We start from the raw sequence: 14,193 nt of genomic DNA, 5'->3' as shown, positions 1-14,193 counted from the left end.
CAAAACAACCACAGACACAAAGATACACAAAACAACCACACAAATAAACAAAACAACCCTAACGACACACATAATGACCACAAATATACACAAAACCACCACAAAGATACACATAACCGATACACAAAACAACCATAAAGACACAAAGATACAAACAAACTTACAAAACCACCACAAAGATACACAAAACAACCGTAAAGAGACACAAAACCACTAGAAATGATGCAGCTGCGGCTGTTCTAAGTCTCTTCAGTCTGGGGGTTTTGCTCCTATATGTAGGAGGGGTGGGAGGCCTTTTTTCATTGTCTCATAATCCGTCCATGTGTACCATAAATCATCGGAGGAGAGAGATTATTCTTGTCAACAAAAAGTACATCTTCTCTGTGTCTGGAGCCGACAACACTGTGAGTATTATAATCATGACTGTTATTCAGGAGCAGATGGTACGAGCTGATGTCTGCTGTGCTCGGTTCATCATACAGCTCATATGGAGCTGAGAGGATCAGCCGCCGCTTGTTGCTATATGGATGATCTCCACTTGGCAGGCAAATTTACAGTGTGTGCATATGAAACGACGTGTGCAAATATGCTTGAGAAATGGCGTTAAAAAGCTTTTTTTTCACACTTTTGATGGTGCACAATATATGAATAAAATGCATGCATGTATTGGATTTTTGAAAGTCACAAATTTTCAGTTTTTATCCATGCTTTAATTCTATAATTGATTGTTTAAAAGACTTTATATCCAATTTTAAACCACACATTTGCATTTAAATCGACTCACTTCCCTTGAAACAGCTGCTGTTGCTTTTTGATGGGTTCTTATGGATGTTGAACATTTTCTAATTTGAGATATAAATCCAACATTGACAGTAATAGACCAAAATAGCAGCGAAGGGACACATCTATAATGGAGTAAGACTGACATCTATTGGAACAAAAGTATATGATCTTATGAGCAACTAGGGAAGGATTGCTTGTATTTTTAGCACAACACAGAAATGCATTTCTGTATCATTTGATCATAGAGTACACCTGTTATTGACGATGTTAAATAAAATATGATAAATACTTCTCAACTGAGCAAAACAACTCCGCCAAATTAAATTAAACCCTTGATTATTGTTCACTCATGTCTGTTAAATCTTCTTCTAAATCTTATCATTTGTTCTTCCTGAAAGGCAACAGATGTCTCCCCCGCACATGACCTGACGCTGTGAGTTATTTATTTCTGCTGCTGTAAGTAATCTAAAAGTAAATTAATCTCATTACGTGGCGAGGATTCAAGACGCTGCATTCACCTAACATCATTTCATCTTAGATTCTCATAGGGAGGTCGCAGCTAAAGGAAAATTAGTTTCTTATGAAATGGGTGTTATTTTTGCAGTATTTTGCCCTCAGTTATGATATCATCTTATGACGCAGCAATTATATATATATTTATTTGTATATATATATATATAGTTGTCTTTATTGGCTATCAACACAACACCGATATCAATATACTCAGAGAAGAAATGATTTAATTGTCAACAAACACATCTTAAAAAGACAAAGTTTTGTTGTTTTTTTGTGGGCAGACATTATCAATATCCAAACATTATGGCTTGATAAACATGTCTTGTCCCAACATTTAATAATTAATAAGCATTATTAAAAAATTAAAACAGACAGATTAGACATAAGATTAAAAAAATGCAATCTGATATATTTAAAAATAATAATAATAATAATAATAATAATAATAATAATAATAATAATAATAATAATAAGATCAACTTACTTATTTCAGTCTGACAAAAAAGTTACATGTATGTCTCTTTAACATATTATGAATTATACTGTGCCTAACTTTAATGGGTTTAATCACGTCTTATGTCTTACATCCTCCATTAGACCTCCGTAGCGCTGTACAGTAAGATACATGAGGTTGTGGTTGATTTGAGGTAGCATTAGGCTGTACCAGACAAAGTAGTCAAGTGATGACAAGTTCTTTATAAAGTTGTAGCGGGTTGTCATCGATGTATTTCTTTATATACCAACAGGAGATATGAGCCTTGAGGTTTTCTTCAACCAGGAAGTCCATGGCAGCCTGTAAAAGGAGCATTAAACACATTAAATACAGCCTTTCAAAGCCGACTGATGCCTGAAAAGTTCTACTAACCTGTGACAGCAGTGCAGCAACACCTTGGCCCCTAAATATCTCTGGTACATAGGTTGATATCAGATCCACCTCCTTCTCTCCAGTGAATTTGTAGAGCAGCACCGCACAGTCATGGTCACCTGTGGACAGAGAACACAGAGGACTTCAGACCAATTATACTGGGATCCCAATAACCAAACTCTTTAGGGGAAGCACAGACAACAAGGGACCCCAATTTAACTTCATTTACTCTTAAACTGTTTGAATTATTTAAGTATTTATTGAATTAACTTGTGTTTTTTTTTACTGAGCAAACAATTACCACCTCTTTTGTTTGATTGAAATGGGGTGAGGGACATTAGATGGAAGTTAAATTATGTATGAGATCCCAAAAAGCCTTTTGCTAACCCTAGATCAGGGGTCTGCAACCTGCGGCTTCGGGGCCACATGCGGCTCTTTAGCCCCTCTCCAGTGGCTCCCTGAGGATTTTTAAAAACATTTTTGGAAATGAATAACTGTTTTTTGTTTACATTTTCATTTATCATTGTTGTAGGTCTATGGTACGATGGTACGACGGAGTATTAGGGCCACATTGAGGAAAATAAATAAATCTGAGATTTCGATAATGAAGTCATAATATTACGAGAATAAAGTCATAATATTATAAAGTAGTAATTTTACACGTTATTTTCTTTTATTATGGTCAAGTTATGACTTTATTCTCGTAATATTACGACTTTATTCTGTAAATCTCTGATTTTTTTCCCCTCAATGTGGCCCTACTCACAGTACATTTGCACTTGGGCCCTCACTGCATTAGACTTATATACTATATACTTAGACTATAAACGGTGTTACCTTCATCACAATGATCAAATGTTTTGAGGCTCCAGACAGATTGTTGTTGTTTTTTGCCTAAAATGGCTCTTTTGATAGTAAAGGTTGCTGACCTCTGCCCTAGATTAACCATTTGATTGACATTTTGAACAACACCAAACTCTCTTCAAAAAATAGCTAGATTTAAGAGGCCCCCACTTGCCTGCGTCTACTGCGCTACTGTGGACAACTAAGCCAAAATGTACCTAAAATATGTTACTTTTGCTGATAGTATGTATGCCGAACTATTTGGCGGATAGAAACAAATCATATAAAGTAAAAATCATTCATATAATCTGAGCAACGTGGGCCCTTTGGTCAAAGTCACATAAATTCATAGATTTTTACATGGAGTCTCGGAAGTTTTCTCTCCTTAAAAAAACGACACTCAATACATGAGCAAAATTCAAATAAACATTTGTAGATAAACAACTGTATATTTTCATAATCCATCGCACAGGTTTGTGTATTTCAGCCAGGGCCGCGACTGGACGCCGGGCTCCCTTTAAGGATCTCCCCCGGCTCCGGAGCGTCATTCCCGGCTCTCTCTGCTTACCAGCCCCGCTGCCCGGAGCGACGGTGAAGCGCCGGTTCTGTCGGTCATGTTGCACCGTCAAACTGCAGCCGGAGCTCAACGCACTGAAGGCGGCCGGATGAGACTTCAGTCGGAGAGTTACCGCAGTGAGTCTGGAAAATATGTTATAGGCCATTTATACATGAAAAAGACACGTAATACTGAGCAGCAGGTAGTAGTAGTAGTAGTAGTAGTAGTACAGAGTGACCACTAGAGGAAGCCACATGCTCACAAGACAATCATTAACTTCTACATGACCTTTTTGACCTCTACACTAAACAAAGGTTACATCATTTTAAAATTTTAACATTTAGTTGCACAAATTGTTTTGTATGTTTTCACAATTTATACACCTAGATTTTGACATTTTTTTTAATTTTTATAATGATTTTCTAGAAAATGTTCTAGAAAAATCTACTACTAATAATAATTTGGTATTAATTAAAGGTGAAATAGCAAAAGTATTCAATCATTATCCTTCCAAAAATATTAAAACATTAAACTACAAGCATAACCAAGTCAGTGTTTTAATCAGTGCACAGCAAGGACATGAAAAAATGTGATGTGAACAGATATGGACATTAACATTTTCTAATAATAAATGAATATTTACTAGAGTTAAAATTCATATAAAAAAAAGAAAAGAAAATCATGGATCTGTAAAATAAATTATTAAAGTTTTTCTTTCAGCACGTGTAGTCCTGGTGCCAGCATTATATATATATATATTTTAACTGAAAAATAGAAATAGAAACTGAAAACTGAAAAATAGAAATAGATAATAAAAATAAATAAATGACTAAGGCTTACACAAAAATACTTTTATTTTATTATCTTATTTTTTATTTGTATCCTAAATCCAAAAATACAAGAACAGATACGTTTTATTTATAATTAAATGTTTTTATCTAAATTCTGATGATCATTTTATGTATGTTAACATGTAAAATATACATTACTTATATATTTTCATAATTTATACACCTAGATTTTGACATAGGCTTTTTTGAATTTTTGAATAATTTCCTTGAATTTCCTCTAAATGTTCTAGAAAGATCTACTAATAATAATTTGGTATTAATTACAGGTGAAATAGCAAAAGTATTCAATCATTACTCTTCCAAAAATATTTTAAGGTCATGAAATAATGTGAAATTTGACAAAACAGATATGGACAGTAACATTTTCTAATAATAAATAACTATTTACTAGGGTTTAAATTGAGCTTTTCTTTATATATATAAAGAAAAGTATGGACCTGTGATCACGTGTGGTCCTGGTACCAGCAATAAAAATGTATTTTAACATAAAAATAGAAATAGATGATAAATATAAATAATAAAATAGATTAAAAGAAAAAGAAAATCACTCTTATATAACAGGCTTACACATAAATACATTTATTTGTATTTTAAATCCACACATACAAGAACAGATACAACATTTTCTCTATAATCTACTATTTTAATGTAAATTCCACACCCTGATGATGATCATTTTATGAACGTTATCAAGTAAATATATATAGAAAATGATTCTTTCTTATGGAGAGACTGTGGAAAATCAACATATACCTTTACATATGAAGTGTCAGCTTGTTCTTTGCAGGCCAAATGCTCTGTAGACATTTTTCTTTTTTTTTAAAGAATCTGCATTTTACGTAATTAATAAGTTTAAGTTTAAGACCGTGTTTCTGTCATACCTTTAAGACCCACATGGTTTAAATTCAGTCTGGGGGTTCACAAAAGATTTAATGGGACAACAGGACAAACAACAGATATCAATATTTTTTCTAGATTGCCTGGCTGGATGAAATGGTGATAAAACATGTCATAAATATCCTCAATGATTAAAGAGTACGGCTGCATGCTGTAAACCAGCAGCACTACATGTCCTCAGAGGCAGCAGCATTCTTCACTCCTGCCGCCATCACAGCGAAGAACACATTAGGGAAGAAGGATCTGGTGTAGACGGCCACCTTAGGGAGCGAGGGAGCAATTACCACCTCTTTCCTCTTGTTGCTTAAAGTCTTCACGATCTCATTCGCTGCCTCGTCTGGAGAAACGCCGAGAGGTTTCTTTGTGTAGAACACTGCAGAGAGACACAATGATACAGTTGTTATTCTTTAAAGTTATCTGAAAACATACTCTAATTAAACATAGCCAAAATGTACATGTTATATATCCTCATTTTATATATTTGTTGTATACCAGTGGTGGTTTTCATTACATTATTATATTTACAGAAGTGTACTTGAAAATTTCCTTTATACTGCTACATTTCAGGGGGAAATATTGTTCTTTTTACTATAATACATTTATTTGACAGCTCTTGTTACTTTGAAGATAAAGATTTTATACGTAAAACATATGATCAGTTTATAAAATATGCAGTTATATTGACGCAGCTACATCAGTACTAATAATCGATTATTCAATCTATTGATCTATTTAAGATAAATATAACACTTTGGGGCAATAATGAGTACTTTTGATACCTTAAGTACATTTTGCTGGTAATAATTGTGTACTTTTACATGAGTAAGATTTTGAATGCAGGAATGTTTGGAGTATTTTTTCATTGTGGTATTAAGACTTTTAAGTGTGAGGGCTTTTACTTTAATGAGATTTTTTGTTTTTTTAAATAAAAATTAACAGAATACCTTTGTATACAGATACAATTGAAAATACATTTGAATTATTTTACATTGTTTTATTTTTTTATTATTATTTTTTTTACATATTTCCTTTATGTGTTTTTTCTTACCGATAAGGATGGGTAATAAACAAAATGTTGTCTTAATCCGATACCAAGTAGGGCAAAAATCAACTATTGCAGAATATCCACGATATACACATAATGTCAACCTGAATATTAGAGGTCATAAAACTGTGTTTTAAGCTCAGGACCGGTATAGTAGATGAAGGAGTCACCGTTCCATTTCAGTTAATCAGTTAATTAAATAACCAGAATGTAATTGGCTCACAGTCAATTTAGGGCCTCTGGGGCCCCTGATGGTCTGAGGTCGATAATACAGGACGTAGTACAGAATGAGAAACATATAGTACATTGTGTAAATTTTGCCCGTGTGGGCTTCAGTAAAAGGTCACATGATCACCAATAATTCATCCTCTGGGGTCCATAAATATCCTCAGAATAGGAATCTGTCCTTTAATTTGTCAAAGACCAAAGTGTTTTTAAAGAGTAAAACTGGTCCTGATGATGTTGCTCTACTGGAGGGTAAAATCAATCAGAATCATCCTCTAGATTTGTTTCTCTGCAAAATAAAATGTTTTGGTTGAACTTCTTTTTCCTCTGATTTTACTCACATGACCAGATGGATTTGGAGGCGTCTGTGTTTTCAGATGAAGCAGAGCGACTGATGAAGGTGTGGTTGATGGTGCTGACGGAGATGCCATACTCTTCCACTTCAGCTCTCAGGCAGTCAAAGAAGGCCTGAACAGCATGTTTGGAGGCTGCATCTGAAAAAATACACAAAGTGAAACATGGTATTTTAAACTACAGCCATGTACACCCCATTATTACTTCTACTTCATGTTGAAGTATTGATATAAATATTGCAAACACATAAGATTATCACTGAGAACATTATGAGTCTCTACTAAGCTCTGCATGTGCTATTGGGACAGTTTTCCTGGGTTTGTGTTGATTTCTCTCTCTTTTTCTCTTCGTCCAACAAACACACGACTTTTAACCAGTTCGAGACCGGTGTTTTATTTTGTAAGTTACATTAGGGACGTTTATGATGCATTTTCTGTACTTATGTTACATTGTTTCCGTACGTATTCTTCTTATTTTGAGCCCAAACATGATGTGTTTCCTAAACCTAATAAGTGGTTTTGTTGCCTAAACTGCAGACGTCACCATAGTTTTTGTTGCGTGGCGTAAAAATGCGAGCGAAAAAATGCGTTACAGTATCTTTATGCCTTTCTGTGAGATTGGGTTGAATGTTTACCATGTTCACTATCTTAGTTAAGCTTGTTAGCAGGCTAATGTTTGCTATTTATCACTAAACACAAAGTATTAGTTTTGCAGGTATTTGGTCATAAACCAAAGTGTTGGACACATTTAAATGTTGACCTGATGGTGGCGCTAGATGAAAAGTCAAAGGGTTACCAAAGTGATTACAATCAATCCTGAGGGGAACATGAATGTGTGCGCCGAATTTCATGGCAAACAGGCGGCAACCTCCAGGTCTGAAAAGTGGAGCCAATGCTGAAATGCCCTAAACTTCATTCAATGAGCCTACTTCTCACTTTATTTATTACCTCAGTAAACATTGTAAACATGAGTTTATGGTCTCAATCGCTAGTTTCAAGTCTTCTTCAATACAGCATGATGTTCATTTACTAAATTATGGTCCCATTTAGAGTCAAATAGACCATAAAGCAGAGGATGCTTTAGGGCGTGGCTACCTTGTGATTGACAGGTCGCTACCACGGTGTTGTCTGGTCTGGGAGTTTAACAATTTATTATTATTTAAAGGATTTAGTGAGCAGTAATTATACCAAAGTATCAGACTTCTTTAGAGAATGGTAGACTACTATTAATAATTGATTTATGTACATTAGCACATCAAATAAGAGTTAAAAATGTCCTGAGTATTTCCCCTGTGAACTCACATGCGGTGCGAAAAGGCACAGCCAGTTTCCCCTGAATGCTGTTGACCAGGAGCAGGTGACCGGTTCTCCTGGAGATCATGGAGGGCAGCAAACCTGAAACAGAAATGTTTGAACATGCTGCAAAGCAACAACACTCTCATACTCTCTTTTACAGACTGAAATGTGTTTCCACCGTCTACCTTTGGCCAGCGTCGTCGGTCCAAAATAGTTGTTGTCCATCAGTAACTTGTCCATCTCCAGAGACACACTCTGTGCAGGTGCTTTGACCTTCATGCTGCTGTTAAGAATGACGATGTCCAGGCAGCCGTAACACTCCAGGATCTCCGAGATCACATCTGGCATGCTGTCCAAGTCTCCGAAATCCAGCAGCACCAGTTTAGAGGGAAACGTCTGAGAAACAGCGATAATGAGGAGGTACATTTACTCAAGTGAGGTACTTGACTTCCATCCATTTTATGCTACTTTATACTTCTAATCCACTACATCATATATGTCGGCTTTAGTGACTTTTCAGATTCAGATTTTGCATAAACAAAAAATATATGAGTTTATAAAATACAAAACATTTTTAGAGAATAAACCAGTGGTTTCCAATCTATTTGACTTGTGACTGAATAAATCCGTGTCTAGTTTGAGATGTGTATGAGTTGTTATCAGTTCCACCAAAGAGACATAACTGTATTTAAATAACAGTTTGAGTCGCAAAGAAGTAAATTTTTATCCAACATTTCACAACAAACAGCAAAGATTAGGGAAAAGTCAAACAAAAATGTTAAGTAAATTTGTGCGTCACAACTTAGTTTTCGAATCATCTCATGACCCCTCAGATTTATCTGGTGACCCTTTGGAGGGGCCTGACCCCTAGGTTGGGAACCACTGGAATAAACTAGCTAACTGTATATAAAGTAGTTAAAACTAGCTCCACCTCTGTGGAGGACAGAACCTGCCGAAATAAAAAATAAATAATAAAAATTAAAAGAAAATAAATTACTATAAACAATAAATAAATTAATATGGCATTAAATGTACCAAAATAATATTTAAAATAAATGTAAGCATTAATTAATTGATACCGTGTAACATAAATTGGTATTTCTGTTTTAATTTGCTCATTGTGTTTATTTACCTTAGTATTAATTCCCGTATTTATCTACTCCTCTATTTAATTGTAATCTATCTATCTATCTATCTATCTATCTATCTATCTATCTATCTATCTATTTATCTATTTATCTATTTATCTATATATTTTTATGCATTTATTTATTTTGCGCTTATTATTTATTGATTATTTTTAATTTAGTTAGGTTTTGTCCTCCATACACCTGGAGCAGCTACAAAATGCTGCTCTACCATTGATGCATCAGTATTAACAATCTAATAATAAAATATATAATAATATATCAGTCACAGGGACATCTTACAGCAGATACTGCTGATATTTTACTTTATTCTATTCGATTTTATCTCTTTTTAAGGTGTATTGATGTTGGATGTGTTGTTTAAGCAACTGGATGCCTAAATTTCCTTCGGGATCAATAAAGTATCTATCCGTCTAAATGCAGGACTTCTACTTCTAATTGAGTATTTTAGTATATAACAGTCTGTTTCCTGTTTCAGTGCTGGTATATTTACCACAGTGGGGTCGGAGGCGTTTGCTAAATCATCAGCAAGTTCTTCCAGTTTCTCCCAACTCTTCCCACAGAGGATCAGCCTCGCTCCTCCTTTGTGAAACACACCTGCACATTCTGCATTGATAAATAATATCAAAATACTGTAAAATCAGTTGGATAACCAGAATCTTTTGCAGAGCAATTTCTTATTTGTTAAAGCATTGTTACCTTTTCCAAGCCCAGATAAAGCGTCGGTTATAACCACCACTTTATTGCGTACTGATGTTTTGGACAACAGACCCATAATCACACCATAGAAGTAGAAAAATCCAGCTGTCAGCACGATTACAAATGGCACCAGGAGAACAGTGGTGGTCCATACTGGGTCCATCTCCTGGATGATATCCTGAAAAAGTATTTTTCTATTAAATTATGCAGAAATAAAGCAAGAGCATATATATTTTCGGAATTGCTCACACAAATTATTAAATGAATAGTTCGACATTCTGGGAAAATACGCTTATTCACTTTCTGGCAGGAAGGTAAATATAAGCCAGCAGCATTTTAGCTTAGCTTAGCACAAAGACTGGAAACAGAGGCAAACAGCTAGCCTGCACATAACCCCCCGCAAAATGACCAATAGATGTTTTTTACTTCTGTTTTTGTACAAATGAAACAAACAAGATACAACATGTTTTAAGTTTTCAGCTTTAAAGGTCCTGGGAGGTGGATTTTGTAACCTTCAGACAGAGCCAGGCTAACTGTTTCCCTCTGTTTCCAGTCTTTGTGCTAAGCTACGCTAACTGACTGCTGACTGCAGCTTCATATTTACCGTACAGACATGAAAGTGGTGTCAATCTTTTAGTCTAAATCTTGGGACAAAAGCAAATAAGCGTATAAGCGTTAGCTAACACGTTTTTGTTGCAAGTATGTTCAGTGATTTAAACATACTTTTAGATGGAAAATTATTTTTCTGATGATGCAGATGAGAAGATATGGGATGTCATGTCATGACATGATTTACATGAAAAAGGAGCGTTTCATACCCAAAAGCTCTCCGGCTTCGTAATATTGGAATCCATCTCACCTGCTACAACCATTTTTAAATCTAACTATTCTTACAACTCTGAAATAAAAACAGAGAAGATATCTTTTTAACCAAGTTCTTACATTAGTCATCAAAACAAAGAACAAATGATAAATACCACATCATTAATGTCTCTATATGTGATTTGTGCCTACTGCGTATACATGGAAAGTGCTTCATGAGGTAAAATCACATTCCAAATCTTAAAACATTATGAAGCAGACTTTACAAGCATTGAAATCTTAATTTACATCCTAGTTTCAATTTCATGAATTGTGAATATGATTATATCTCATACAAGGATGGATTACTTTGGGGCGGCTTTGGCTCAGAGGGTAGAGCAGGTCAATCGTAAAGGTCGGAGGTTCGTTTCCCCGGCTACTCTAGTCACATGCCGATGTGTCCTTGAGCAAGACACTTAACCCCAAATTGCTCCCGAAGGCTTAACCATCGGTGTGTGAATAAGTATTTAGATTAGATCCTGATGGGCAAAGTTGGCATCAGTGTATGTGTGTGAATGGGTGAATGCTGACATGTAGTGTAAAGCGCTTTGAGTGGTCGGAAGACTAGATAAGCGCTATACAAATGCAAGTACATTTACCATTCCCATTTACCATTACCCAACAGGGCCTACTGGGCACAGACCCAGAGGTCAGGGAGGCCCTGGGCCAGAGCCTCTATTTGAAGTAACTGCTAACATTTTTTTGTTGGAAAAGAGAGACAAAACAACCACAAAGAGATATAAAACAACCACAAAAAAGATACAAAACAACTAAAAAGACAAACAGAACAACCACAAAAAGATGCAAAATGATCACAAAGAGACACAAAACAACCACAAACAGATAAAAAACAACCACAAAGAGAAAACAACCACAAAAAAAGACACAAAATGACCACAAATAAAGACAGAAAACAAACACAAAAAGAAGCAAAACAACCCAAAAGAGAAACAAAGCAGCCACAAAGAGACGCAAATTAACCACAAAGAGAAACTAGACAACTACAAAGAGACACAAACAACCACAAAGAGACACAAAACAACCACAAAGACAAAGAAAACAACCATAAAAAGTTACAAAACAACCACAAACAGATATAAAATAACCACAAGGAGAAAAAAAACAACAACAAAAAGACATGAAATGACTACAAAGAAAAACAAAACAACCAAAAAGAAAAACAAAACAACCAAAAAGAGAAACAAAACAACCAAAAAAGAGAAACAAGGCAACTACAAAGAGACACAAAACAACCACAAAAAGATACAATACAACCACAAAGAGAAACAAATAGAAATCTTTGGGATTGTTGCTCCCCTTTAACATGTCTGTGTCTTGTGGCTCATCGGCTCACAATCTGTCTATGAATCGAATTTTAGTGTATCTTTGATAATCAGCTTGGAGAGACGATCTGTCCTTCACATTAAGTGTAAAATGGCCAGTTTTTGTCATCAGATGATAAAGTCCAGCACTCACATGTTCAACGGGGACTATGACGATAACCTTTTGGTTTAGGTTTACCACCAGCTGTTTGTCTAAATATAAACCGCCCTAGAAATAGATACTGTACCTTTCACAAAGACGCAATGCCACAGAGAACTATAGCCACAGTTATTCAACAACAGAGTCAAGAGATGAATAAACAATCAAAATCTGAACAGGAAAAACTAAACTTTTTATTCTATGCAGCAGCTGTTCTGCAGAATTAACATCCTCTAGTTAGTTCACAAAGTGTCTTGGCACAAGTAACAGAGATTAAAGAGAGCTGGTCGTGTCTAACTGACCTCGATTCTGCGAGAAATGAATTAGCAGCCAACACTTACTGGCTCTCAGGCCTCTGCAGGTGTTCTGGACACGGGGTGGTTTTTATTCCTCTCCTGAGGAGCTGCACGCCTCAGCAGCTCATTCACAGCACAGAGCTCCTCCAACATGACAGCCTGCCTCGCTGCCAGAGCAATACTCTGGGATTTGAGCTCTTTTAATAGCAGCACAGCTGAGTCAGTTATTTTCAGTGTATGTTGTCGACATGTTATGTTTAGAGTGAGAGGAGAGGGGGGCTGCTGGGTAAGAGAGGTGTTTCCATTGGCTTCTTTTAGGCGACATTTGTGATATACTACTGTACAGTTGCAAAGATTAATTATGCATGAGCACATAGAGTCATATACACATAGTACAAAACTGATTTAAGAATAAAAGAAAGCTGTATCAGTCATGCATTTTAAATGGAGCTGCAGTATAGAGGGAGCAATGATGTTGAGAGGTCTTCAGGGTGAGAGACTAAAGTCAAGTCAAGTTTATTTATATAGCACATTTCATGTCAGGCGTTGACTCAATGTGCTTCAAAATAAAAAGCAAAAATAAAATTAGGCAAAGATCATGTATGACAAAAACATATAAGATAAGAAGGTATTACACTTTTTAATACTAGTTACTTGTAATTTACAGATTCAGATTGTCAATTCTAAATATTATCAACAAATAAAACATGATATATTATTATAGATTAAGCTACACAGCAGTATATGAAGAATTCAGAATTACCTCCACCTTTATCAGCTGCCTGCAACATTAAAGTGATACTAGATATTACTATTAATCAATATTAATTAACTGCTATTAATCTATCAGTGATTAACCTCCAATATTATATATTATTCTGAAATGGTTCATTCTGCATAATGAATACTTTTACTTTTGGTACTGTGAGTATATTTTGATGCTAACATTTTCTTAAACTAAAAACCCTGGTACAATGGAGGACAGTATGGAGGACGGAACCTGCCAAAAATAAATCAATAAATGACTCAATAAATTAATAAATATGCCAATAAATGTAGCAAAAATAATATTAAAAATAAATGTAGCCCTTGATTAAAGGGACTGTTTGTAACTTTTTACACATATAAATCTACTGGGTCGGTTTGTCATACGCGCTCGCATATGCGCGCTCGCGTGTGGCTACGCTGTTCAGACAAGACTTGAACACAAACTACACGGAAGCATCAAAACCGCAAAGTTATATCTAGTGAAGCCCGTCTTGCAAAACAGGGTTGGCCGCGGTCGTAGTACGCGGGGGAGACCATAGCTTTGGTCTCCAGGGCCGGAGTCTCTGCTGTACTCTGCTCCTCTGCCTGCTTGCCTTCACTCACACACCGTGCGTTCTCGCTCCACCTCACGTTCATGCGCGCACACTACACACTGCAGAAGACTTCGTAGCTCTGAGAATATCTAGTGAATGTACAGTGGACGTTTGTG

At 35.6% G+C, this 14,193-nt stretch overlaps 2 protein-coding genes across 2 annotated transcripts; both read right to left on the bottom strand.

Moving 5' to 3' along the window:
* Nucleotides 1-1,811: 1,811 nt before the first annotated feature.
* LOC119501013 (protein NATD1-like) lies at nt 1,812-3,824 on the bottom strand. Its single transcript, XM_037791088.1, has 3 exons — nt 3,576-3,824; nt 2,165-2,283; nt 1,812-2,092 (listed from the first exon to the last, which is right to left on the bottom strand). The coding sequence occupies exons 1-3, from the start codon at nt 3,727-3,729 to the stop codon at nt 1,976-1,978; spliced, it is 390 nt and encodes a 129-aa protein (XP_037647016.1). The 5' UTR covers nt 3,730-3,824; the 3' UTR covers nt 1,812-1,975.
* Nucleotides 3,825-4,969: 1,145 nt separating this feature from the next.
* Nucleotides 4,970-12,915, bottom strand: dhrs7ca (dehydrogenase/reductase (SDR family) member 7Ca). Its single transcript, XM_037793431.1, has 7 exons — nt 12,762-12,915; nt 10,078-10,255; nt 9,872-9,984; nt 8,416-8,626; nt 8,237-8,329; nt 6,923-7,075; nt 4,970-5,684 (listed from the first exon to the last, which is right to left on the bottom strand). Exons 2-7 carry the CDS (start codon nt 10,238-10,240, stop codon nt 5,479-5,481), a joined length of 939 nt encoding a protein of 312 aa, XP_037649359.1. The 5' UTR covers nt 10,241-10,255; nt 12,762-12,915; the 3' UTR covers nt 4,970-5,478.
* Nucleotides 12,916-14,193: the final 1,278 nt, after the last annotated feature.

This window comes from Sebastes umbrosus, chromosome 14 (genome assembly GCF_015220745.1).
Source record: "Sebastes umbrosus isolate fSebUmb1 chromosome 14, fSebUmb1.pri, whole genome shotgun sequence".
In the NCBI taxonomy this organism is placed as follows: domain Eukaryota; kingdom Metazoa; phylum Chordata; class Actinopteri; order Perciformes; family Sebastidae; genus Sebastes; species Sebastes umbrosus.
This window is presented reverse-complemented; position numbering and strand designations above follow the sequence as displayed.

Excerpts from the sequence above, each read along its gene's own strand:
- LOC119501013 (XM_037791088.1), bottom strand. The coding sequence starts at position 3,729 with ATGGCCTATAACATATTTTCCAGACTCACTGCGGTAACTCTCCGACTG. Across the intron at positions 2,284-3,575 it reads CGCTCCGGGCAGCGGGGCTG|GTGACCATGACTGTGCGGTG; the intron begins GTAAGCAGAGAG and ends CTCTGTCCACAG. Across the intron at positions 2,093-2,164 it reads TTGCTGCACTGCTGTCACAG|GCTGCCATGGACTTCCTGGT; the intron begins GTTAGTAGAACT and ends CTCCTTTTACAG.
- dhrs7ca (XM_037793431.1), bottom strand. The coding sequence starts at position 10,240 with ATGGACCCAGTATGGACCACCACTGTTCTCCTGGTGCCATTTGTAATC. Across the intron at positions 7,076-8,236 it reads TGTGCCTTTTCGCACCGCAT|ATGCAGCCTCCAAACATGCT; the intron begins GTGAGTTCACAG and ends GTATTTTTTCAG. Across the intron at positions 5,685-6,922 it reads CTCCAAATCCATCTGGTCAT|TGTTCTACACAAAGAAACCT; the intron begins GTGAGTAAAATC and ends GTCTCTCTGCAG.